This window comes from Thunnus thynnus, chromosome 15, assembly GCF_963924715.1.
Source record: "Thunnus thynnus chromosome 15, fThuThy2.1, whole genome shotgun sequence".
NCBI lineage: Eukaryota > Metazoa > Chordata > Actinopteri > Scombriformes > Scombridae > Thunnus > Thunnus thynnus.
Window position 1 is genome coordinate 2,061,937 of NC_089531.1, and position 11,085 is coordinate 2,073,021.

Consider the following 11,085-nt stretch of genomic DNA (forward strand, 5'->3'; position numbering starts at 1 on the left):
AGAAAACAACAAGTTTTCTCAAAAAAGTGCATTTTTCAGATAGGAGGTTTTGCTCTTCGGCCATCGATATTTGTGTGCGGCAAAAGTATGTGAACCTCTAGGATTATCAGTTCAATTAGAGTTGGGTGTTTCAGTCAATGGGATGACAATAAAGTGTGAGTCTGGGAGGTCCTGCCTTATTTAAAGAAGAGAAATCTGGGTCTTCACTATAAAACTCTGAGCTTCACAACACAGGTTTGTGGAAGTGTGTCATGGCTTGAACAAAGTACATTTCTGAGGATCTTAGAAGAAGAGTTGCTAGTACTCACCTGGCTGGAAAGGGTTACAAAACCATTTCTAAAGAGTTTGGACTCCACCAGTTGACTATCAGGCAGATTGTGTACAAATGGAGGACAGCCAACACCATTGTTATCCTCCCCAGGAGTGGTTGAACAACAAAGATCACACCAAGAGCAAATGTGTAATAGTCCAGGAGGCCATAATGGACCCCAGAGTAACAACTAGGAAACTAAAGGTCTCTCGTGCAGTGGCAACAGTCAATGTTCATGAGTCCACCATCAGGACAACATTGAACATCAATGGTGTACATGGCAGAGTTGCAAGGAGAGACCCACCACTCTCCAAAAAGAACATTGCTGCTGTTTACGGTTTGCTCAAGACCACGTCAGGAGGCTGTTGGCACAATGTTCTGTGGACAGATGAGACCAAAATCCATCTTTTCGGCTTGAATGAGAAGCGTTATGCTTGGCGATTAGCAAACACTGTATTCCAGCATTCCAGTTGTACCAGCAAATTCTACAGGAAAATGTCAAAGTATCCGTCTGTGAACTGAGGCTCAACAGAAAGTAGGTCATGCAGTAAGACAACAACCCTAAACACACAAGTTGATCTACCAAAGAACGGTTAGAGCAGAAGAAAGACAATGTTTTGGAACGGCCGAATCAAAGTTCTTAATCCTATAGAAGTGCTGTGGCTGAACATGCTCCTCATCTTCACTAGCTCTTCATCAAGGGGATGGGAGGGGTTCCCCAGGTTAGCGGCCAGCTTCCTCCTCATCCTCGCCTCTGCAACCACCTCCAAACAAAGTATTTCTTAATTGCAGGTTGCACTGTCAAAATGGCACAAAATGTCACTCGACAACTTTCACATCTGTATCAACCATGCAGACCGAATACTTAGTTACTTACTTAATTACTGAAGGAAATACTTCTCTAACAATTGTGGCCTGCGCATTAATGTGGGAAGGAAATGTCTTCAGGTCATTAATCATGATCATGAATATTAATTAGTCGATGTGTTTGCTCATATCTGACGTCATGATTACAGTAAGGGATGATACATATAGTAGGTAGAGAGGAGACCAAGACATTGAGAGCAAAGAGACGACAGCATCACTTAACTCGACTTAACTTCACTCCAATATCCTGGTGAGTTTTTCATTTAGGTTTTATAATTTCCTCTATTTATGCATTGAAAAATTATTAGGATTAAATGGGTTTTTTTTAATGATTTAGGAGTTGCATGCTATTTTTTTTATTTAGTTTGCAGTGTTTGGTTAGTTGCATTTAAGATTAAGAAGGTGATGTTGCTGATGCAGGAAAGGTGAGCATGTGCTTTTTTTCATAATTTCTGATTCAATGTGTGAATGTGTGACGGGGATCAAAAGCTTCATGATACTTGAAAACTACATTGAAATTAGATTGGCTTTTGTTGTTGTTGTTGTTGTTGTTGTTGTTGTTGTTGTTGTTTCACATTCCTGTCTTTTTGTTTTATAATGGCTTTGAAGCCAAAATGTCTCAATATCAGCTTGAATATGATTTATTTTTTTTAGTGTTGTTGATTCTACTTTCTCGGATCTGAGAATTTGCTGCGGTTCATTCATATCTTTGGTCTGGGCTTTTGATTTGTTGTCATTTCTGAGGTTTTAAAGATTCATGCAGATTTATTTGTATGCTTTGTAAAAAAAAAAACCCAAACAAATACTGGAGCCTAAGTTAAGTCTTAATATTTTGCTTAACTCTACACTATGAGACAAAGAGAATGGAGGGATTTTATTATTTTACTGAAAATATTCATGTAAAGATTAACCATCTCCTTTATGTCCATTTTCATTTTCTTCCAGAAGATGACCACATGTAGTTTTGGTGGAGAAAGCAGAGGACGGCAGAAACCAATCACGATGTTTATCAAGAGTTTTATCATCATCGTCCTTCTACTTATTAGTAAGTAATCAAAGCAATATGTTTAATTAGGAAACAACAACTAAATGTGATGATGTATGACTGAATTCTGATCAAACTCTGACTAATCTGAAACCAAATTAACAAGCAACCAACAGCCAGCCTGCTGAGGGAAGCCTGAGACTCAAGTGTCCTGGAAGCAACACAACCACAGTGGCCCCGACAACAACCACAGTGGCCCCGACAACAACAACCACAGTGGCCCCGACAACAACCACAGTGGCCCCGACAACAACCACAGTGGCCCTGACAACAACAACCACAGTGGCCCCGACAACAACAACCACAGTGGCCCCGACAACAACCACAGTGGCCCTGACAACAACAACCACAGTGGCCCCGACAACAACCACAGTGGCCCCAAAAACAGCCACAGTGGCCCCGACAACAACCACAGTGGCCCCGACAACAACAACCACAGTGGCCCCGACAACAACCACAGTGGCCCTGACAACAACAACCACAGTGGCCCCGACAACAACCACAGTGGCCCCAAAAACAGCCACAGTGGCCCCGACAAAAACCACAGTGGCCCCGACAACAACAACCACAGTGGCCCCGACAACAACCACAGTGGCCCCGACAACAACAACCACAGTGGCCCCGACAACAACCAAAGTGGCCCCAAAAACAACCACAGTGGCCCAGACAACAACAACCACTGTGGCCCCGACAACAACAACCACAGTGGCCCCGACAACAACAACCACAGTGGCCCCAACAACAACCACAGTGGCCCCGACAACAACCACAGTGGCCCTGACAACAACAACCACAGTGGCCCCGACAACAACAACCACAGTGGCCCCAACAACAACCACAGTGGCCCCGACAACAACAACAACCACAGTGGCCCCGACAACAACAACCACAGTGGCCCCAACAACAACCACAGTGGCCCCGACAACAACAACAACCACAGTGGCCCCAACAACAACCACAGTGGCCCCGACAACAACAACAACCACAGTGGCCCCAACAACAACCACAGTGGCCCCGACAACAACAACAACCACAGTGGCCCCAACAACAACAACAACCACAGTGGCCCCAACAACAACAACCACAGTGGCCCCAACAACAACCACAGTGGCCCTGACAACAACAACCACAGTGGCCCCGACAACAACAACCACAGTGGCCCCAACAACAACCACAGTGGCCCCGACAACAACAACAACCACAGTGGCCCCAACAACAACAACCACAGTGGCCCCGACAACAACCACAGTGGCCTCGACAACAACCACAGTGGTCCCCAAAACAACCACAGTGGCCCCGACAAAAACCACAGTGGCCCCAACAACAAAAACCACAGTGGCCCCGAAAACAACCACAGTGGCCCCAAAAACAACCACAGTGGCCCCAAAAACAACCACAGTGGCCCCGACAACAACCACAGTGGCCTTGACAACGACCACAGTGGCCCCGACAAAAACCACAGCGGCCTTGACAACAACCACAGTGGCCCCGACAAAAACCACAACAGCCCCAAAAACAACCACAGTGGCCCCGACAACAACCACAGTGGCCTTGACAACGACCACAGTGGCCCTGACAAAAACCACAACAGCCCCAAAAATAACCACAGTGGCAGCAGGAGCAGCACTGGTACCCTCACAAAGCACAATTTTATCAACAGTGACATCATCAATGTCAACTGCAACAATAACAGGACTACCAGCAGCAGCAAGTGCAACAGCAGCAGCAGCAGCTGCAGCCGCAGCTGTGGCAGCGACAGCAGCAGCAACAGCAGCAGCAGCATCAGCAGCCACTAAGGGACCCGAAGCTGAAGCAGCAGCAGTAACTGCAGAAGCTGCTGCCAGAGCTGCACAAGAGGCAGCAATAGCTTCTGAAGCAGTAATAAATGGACGACTGTCACCAACAGCAGCAGCAGAGGCAGCAAAAAAATCAGCACAAGCAGCCAAAGCAGCATCTATTGCAGCACAACAAGCAGCTGAAACAGCACCAGCATCAAGAGCAGAACTAGAAGAAATAATAGCAGAGGCATCATCAAATGCATCAGTGGCAGCAGATAAAGCAGCAGAAGCAGCAGCAAAGGCTGCATCTTCAATAACAGCAGAAACTGCAAAAGCAGCTGCAACAGCTGCAACAGAAGCAGCAGTAGCTGCAACAAGAACACTGATAGAAATACAGGCGGCACTGTCAAAAGCAGCCTCAGAACCAACAACAGGAGCAAACACAGAAACAGCAATAATGCAGTTATTATTGGCAGTAGCAAAAACAGCAGCAGGAATGGCTGCAGCAACAGCAACTAAAGCAAAAGCAGCAGCAGAAGCCGCAGCAGCTGCTGTAACAGCAACAACTGAAAAAACTGCAGCTGAAAAGGCAGCAGAGGCAGCACAAACAGCTAGGGAAGCAACATCAAGAGCAAAGACAGCAGCAGCTGCAGGAAAAGCAGCAGCAGTGGTTGCTGCTGCAGCAAATCTTGATAGACCTAAAGCTACAACAACAACCACAGCAGTAACAACAACAACAACAATGGAAACTCTAATAGAAACACCATCAGCAGAGGCCACACTGACAACAGCATCTCAAGTGATGACACCTCAAGTAACGCCAAAAACAACTGCAACAGCAACAATCACTAAAACAACAGCACCAAATGCAGCAGCATCAGGGACAAACACAACCAGAACAACAGCAGCACCAACAGTGGCAGCAGCACAAGAAGCAGCAGTGGTGGGGATGACAGCAGCAGCAGCAGCAGCGACAGCAGCAGCTGCCTCAGCAGCAGCAGCAGCTGCTGGATCAGCAACATCCACCACAGCAGAAAATGCAGCTAAATCTGCAAAAGTAGCAGCAAGATCTGCCACCTCAGTTGCAGCGGGGGCAACACCGGTGGAAGTGGCAGTAGACGCAGCAAAGAAAGCAGCTGCAGCAGCAGACGCAGCAGCACAAGCAGCAATTCAAGCAACAGCAACATCATCATCATCAGCAGCATCAGTGTCACTCCGAGCAACACAAATAGCAGTATCAGCATTAAAATCAGCAAAAGCAGCCAGAACTGCAGCAACAGCAGCAACAACAGCAGCATCTGGAAACGCAACACCAGAAACAATGTCAGCAGCTGCAGAAGCTGCCAGAACAGTGGCTGCAGAATCAGCAGAATCAGCAGAAGCTTTACAGAACGTACTATCAGACGCCGCAGGGTTAACAGCAGCAAAACGTGCATCAATAGCAGAAGCACAAGCGGTGGCAGAGATGGCGCAAGCAACAGCAGTAACAGCAACAACAGCAGTGGAAGCAGCAGTGCAGGCAGCAGGAACGACAACACAAAACACAGCAGACATAGCAGCAGTGATGACATCAACAGCGCAGGCTGCAGCAACAGCTGCTTCAGCTGCAGCAACAGCAGCACAAGCAGCTGTGTCAAGAGTTCCCGCCGGAAACGCAACAGCAACAACAGGATCTGGATCTGGATCTGGATCTGGATCTGGATCACCAGCAACTGTAGCTGCAGTCAACAACAGAATGAGTCTCATTTCTGTGGCTGTTGCAGCTGTGATGCTTCTATAAAGAGCAACATCTCACAACATGTCATGATTGAAGGACTTGTAACTGCAGAACACAAATCAATATTTATTACTTGATTATATCATTTTACTCATCAGTACGGGTCCAGTGATCAAAATGACAATTTCACTAATCAATAACAGCTGCAAACAGCTGATATTTAATCTTTTAAATAGGTGTAAATGATTGTATTTATTACCATTTATTTATTGTGTGCATGTGTGAGTTGATGGTTCATCACATGACCGACAGAAAACGATCTCCGGATCGATTATAGGTAAAGTTATTATACTTATCATTCTTTTCTGTGTGTGTGTGTGTGTGTGTGTGTGTGTGTGTGTGTGTGTGTGTGTGTGTGTGTGTGCGCAAAAGATGTTACAATTCTGTTCATTTATATGAATTTCTTAATATTGAAAGGAACTTATAATTCTATGAAATATGTAAATAGTTTATCTGTATTCTATCTGTGATTGTAAAACAGCTGCGCTCAACCCAGTCTATGAAAGAATATGCCAACTTCATAATCAATAAATGAATGATAACTTAATTTTTTTGGCTTGTTCTGCTTCATTTCATCAGCATCTCAAACCAAATATGTCAGACTGAATTTAGATGTTTTCATTTCATGCTGTGGAACAAGATGTTACAGTGACGCAGTCAGAGAGACTTAAAGGATGATATTATTGTCGAGAGTTAAATTATAATGAAAAACACTTACTGTACCTTCTGAACTGTAAATATAAATCACTAATTTTATGTTACATATTCCACTTTGGTTCACTTCAACCACAATTTCCTGTGATTGGCTACAGAAATAATAAGAAAAAATATAAAAAGAAAGAAAAAAATATAGAAAGTACTTTACAATATGAAAATGAAATAATAAGATAAGAAAGAACTACCTAGAAGATAGAAGATAAAGAGAAAGATAAACTAGAATAAAATATTCACACAGTGCAGCAGTAAGTACAATATGAAAACTGCATGCTGCACGCTTACACACTCACACATACGCCAAAGCACAGACACCCTCATTACATTATTTTATTTATTTTATGTCTTTGCTTGGTTTATTCTGCCTACATTATGTTTGCTTTTTGATCATACAGCTGCTTGTTTGCTTGTTTCTGTGGATTACGTGACTTCTGTATTTGCTTATAATGTGTGTTGAGCTGCAGGAGTTTTCTAAATCTCACCTGCACAATTTGCATTTCTCTTTTGTTGTTGTGTTTCTGCTGCTTTGTTTTACCATGCAAATAAATAAATAAATAAATAAATGAATTGATTAATTAATAATAAAAGTAATAATAATTAAATCATTTTTCTTAAGGAAAAAATATGAAAATTAAATAATAATAATAATAAATTAATTTTTTTCTTATAAAACATAGAAGGTACTTGTGAAAACTTAATAATAATAATAATAATAATAATAATAATAATAATAATAATAATAATAATAATAATAATAATTATAATTATAATTATAATTATAATAATTAACTTAACTTATACAGCACACAGTAAAACAGTTAAAAACGGACTCAGTGTGGGTCATTATAGAATCACTACAACACTGATGAAGTGTTTGTGTTATTTTTTTATATCACTGTTGGTTTTCTGGCTCAAGATAAGAAAAAATGAGTAAAATAAACAATTAAAACAGATAACACATATTACACACACACACATTTTAATATTAAAATAAAATCTTTAGGCCAACATTACAATTGCAAGTGACTTTACACAGAACTACTCTCTGGAGACTGAAAACATGATGAAGGAACATGTCACCCAGAGCAGCGGTGAGACTCACTGACGTGTTTTTAATCAGATATATCAGGCTTTGATACACACACAATACTTGTTAGTAGATCAGTTCATCGTTGGTTTGGATAATAATAAAGAAAATTACCAAACATATGCTTCAAGTTCAGTTAACTAACATGTTTAAGGCAGCAGTTTGAGTTATTAAGGGAACTGAATTCAATGCTTTTTAAGACGTTTCAAGACCTGCAGATGTGCAGAGGGTCCAGTATTTGTATTTGTATCTGTATTTGTTGAGGCAGCAAAATTATTTTTATTTGTATTCGAAAAGTGGAGAGAGGCTTAAAAATCCTGTTTTTGTTTTTATTATGCTTTTAATTTTAGAAAAAAGTGTTTAAAGTGTTACAATAAGTGTTCATGAAGCATGTGTCAGTAGTTCAGCTTCATCTCTGGGGAACACCCCCAACTCCAGGACTGATGCCCAAACAAGGAAATGTGCGTCATGTAGCAGGTGGATGTGACTCCCCTCGTTGAGACCTGCTGATAGACGTCACAGCGGAGCAGAGACAGTGAGATAGTGATGTAACCAACCTGCATGCTGGTATTTGACATGGATTTTTTTTTCTTTCTGAAAACAAATAATTTTTAAAATATTTGTATGAAACAAATATTCGTAAAACCCCCACTATTTGTGCTTTGCCGAATAATGTATTTGTATTCGGGCACACCCCTACTGCAGATAAACAACAGTAATGAATATGTATATGTATATGTAGCAGCTTCAACAGTTTTAAACTTAAAACTACTCTGCTAGTTTACTACCAGATTGTGTTTATTTGCTCGTTTGCATATTTATTTATTTACTTGTCATTTTCTTCTTTATTGTTTTGAAAGTGTTGCTGTCCGTTTACGTTATTTATTGTTGTGTGTTCACAAACCTTCTGGAGTTTCATTGTGGATTGTGTAGATTCATGTATGTACGTATCATGCATATATTGATCTATACTGTCTGTCCAGCTCTGAGACTCTTCTCCATCACATATTTCATCATGTCATCATAAATGCAAATCAGCTGCAGCAGCGCTCAGAGGCTGATCTGACTCACCTACATGAACACTGTTATCATACTTCAGTCTGATTTTAGCTGCTGGGAGCCACAGGTTGGACCGTTAGTACGTTCCACATATCATTCCTCAATAAAAACCAACCCAGGACTCATTCCTGATACTCAGAAAGTTGCACACATTCATCCCTGTTCATTAGAAATGAAACCATATGAATGTGAAATGAGAGGTTTGTTTTTTGAATTGCTCCTCTGCTGTGGAGGAAGCTGAGCAGGTTTATTTGAGTAAGACCTTTAAACACAAAGGCTATGCAAAGAGTCATTCATTCATTTTCCTTCAATCAACCAGATAAGAGTCATGTTGAGATTAAAATCTCAGTTTCAAGTCATAGATACAAAAGAGTACCACAATATAACCACAGAAGATGCATAAACAGGTACGTTTTTCCAATTTGTAATCTAAAATGAAAGAAGAATAATGATACATTTAAAAGCAAACACACTGACCAAGAGTGCTATTTATTTATCCTTTGAACTGACTAACAGGACCGGTTCCCAGTGTTTCCAGTGTGTTAAACCAGCAGTCAGGTGTCCATATGAACAGTGAAAGAGGTTTTCCTCGCTGTAATCAGGGACATTGGCACTAAAAAGACTGTAACGTATATGTGAGGGGCTGTTTATTCATAACTTGCACTCAATTGTATTTTTCTCTTTCTGTTTTATCTGTCCTATTCTATTTTTTTACCTCTTAAATCCTATTGAAATGTGTCTTTTTATAACGGCTTGTCCGGCGGCTGTGGCTCAGGAGGTAGAGCAGGTCGTCCACTAATCGGAAAATCGGCGGATTGATTCCCGACTCCTCCAGTCCACATGTCGATGTGTCCTTGGGCAAGATACTTAACCCTGAATTGCTCCTGATGGCTGAACCATTCAGCGTATGAATGTGTGAATGGGTGAATGTGATTCATAGTGTAAGAAGCGCTTTGAGTGGTCAGAAGACCAGAAAGGCGCTATACAAGTACAGTCTATTTACCATCTTGTGTTTCTAATTTACATCTTCTCTTAATGTTTGTTTCACTTAGCCTCGTGTCGACTAAAAGTTCAGGTACCCAGAAGATCGTCTCAGGAACTAAACTTTAAGTCTTTGATGTGCATCTTGTTTGTGTTTTCATGTGAGGAACCAGGTAGATCCTGCAAATTAGACCCATGACGAATTAAAAAATTACAGCCATGCTTGAAACACATTCACACATGAGGAAACAACAGATTTATCTTGTTGTTCTTTGTGTTTCCTGCTGCATGAGTTGGATGTGATGAATGAATGGAATGAAGGAGTATTTGTCTCCACAGTGAATCATCTGCTGAGTGTTTGAGGCTTTTATTTCTGCTGTAGAACAAAACAATATTAAACAACAAGAAAATAATATTCATTTCTCTCATTCGCTGCTTTGTTCTCGCTACCGCTGCTCCCTCTCTCTCTCTCTCTTGCTCTTTTTCTCTCGTCTTTTTGACATAATGTATACTCCGGTCTCTCCAGTGGAAACACAGTATCAGAAGGTTTTTAGTATGTGGGGAAAGTTCCTGCAGCTGAAATGCAGCTTTTGAATTTCCTTGTTTCTGAAAGGTGTTATAAAAATAAATTAGCCTTGCCTGAACTTGCCTAAGCTATGCTAACCGCACCCTGACGTGACGCGTGCCAACTCATTACTTCAAACACAAACATGTGAGAGTGATAACGATCTTCTCACCGCAATATTTCCTTCAGCTGAAGCTGAGCAGAAGGTTGAACTGAGACGTGTTTATGCCAACACGTCCTCATACCGAAACAAAATAGTTCTGTTTCCAATGACTCCCAAAACGACATATACAACGTGTTTTCAGCGCCCTCTAATGGACAGATGGGGATCAGATCAACCAATAGGAGCGTATTATGCCAACCTCCATAACCGTTACTCATGTCTGTTAAACAATAATGATGTTTTATGATGTGACAACGACTGTGGGTAAGGAAGATCATGGTTTGCGTTTAAATGATCACTTGACACGTGGTTTATATTTCCGTAACGTTATGCAGCCTTCGTCGTCATGGCAACAGTAAACACCACAACGTTATGGTTTTTTAAAGAATGTTCTGACGGTGGTTGGAAACATGACGCTCTCAGATGGAAGCGGGAAGCTTTTATCAACCTGCCTCCTCATAATGAGGCAGAAATCATCTCGTTAAGTCGCCTCATAATGACGTCATCTGTCCAGAAATGAGGAAGAATTTAACGCTGATGGTGACGTTGTTGTTACTGGTTTTCTTTTTTTTTCACATTCTTGATTTGGTAGTGATTGATTATGTATGAAGAGGATGAACACAGAGGTTTAGTTGTGTATGATGGACACTGGGAGGACAGTTTTACTATGTGTGAATGATTGATTGATTGATTGATTGGTATAGAATAGGGGTAGGACTAGCATGTTGTTTCTTCCTAC

At 41.5% G+C, this 11,085-nt stretch overlaps 2 protein-coding genes across 2 annotated transcripts; both read left to right on the top strand.

Annotated features, from left to right (window-relative positions):
- The first annotated feature begins 385 nt into the window (after positions 1 to 385).
- On the top strand, positions 386 to 4,018 carry LOC137198538 (putative uncharacterized protein DDB_G0277255). Its single transcript, XM_067612421.1, has 2 exons — positions 386 to 663; positions 3,451 to 4,018. The coding sequence occupies exons 1-2, from the start codon at positions 386 to 388 to the stop codon at positions 4,016 to 4,018; spliced, it is 846 nt and encodes a 281-aa protein (XP_067468522.1).
- A 931-nt stretch (positions 4,019 to 4,949) lies between these two features.
- LOC137198539 (antifreeze protein Maxi-like) lies at positions 4,950 to 5,780 on the top strand. Its single transcript, XM_067612422.1, has one exon. The coding sequence runs from the start codon at positions 4,950 to 4,952 to the stop codon at positions 5,778 to 5,780; it is 831 nt and encodes a 276-aa protein (XP_067468523.1).
- Positions 5,781 to 11,085: the final 5,305 nt, after the last annotated feature.

What these genes read in the sequence shown, in the direction of transcription:
- LOC137198538 (XM_067612421.1), top strand. Translation starts at nt 386, where the DNA reads ATGGAGGACAGCCAACACCATTGTTATCCTCCCCAGGAGTGGTTGAAC. An exon ending in TACGGTTTGCTCAAGACCAC is followed by an intron (nt 664 to 3,450) that starts GTCAGGAGGCTG and finishes CAACAACCACAG; the next exon opens with TGGCCCCGACAACAACCACA.
- LOC137198539 (XM_067612422.1), top strand. Translation starts at nt 4,950, where the DNA reads ATGACAGCAGCAGCAGCAGCAGCGACAGCAGCAGCTGCCTCAGCAGCA.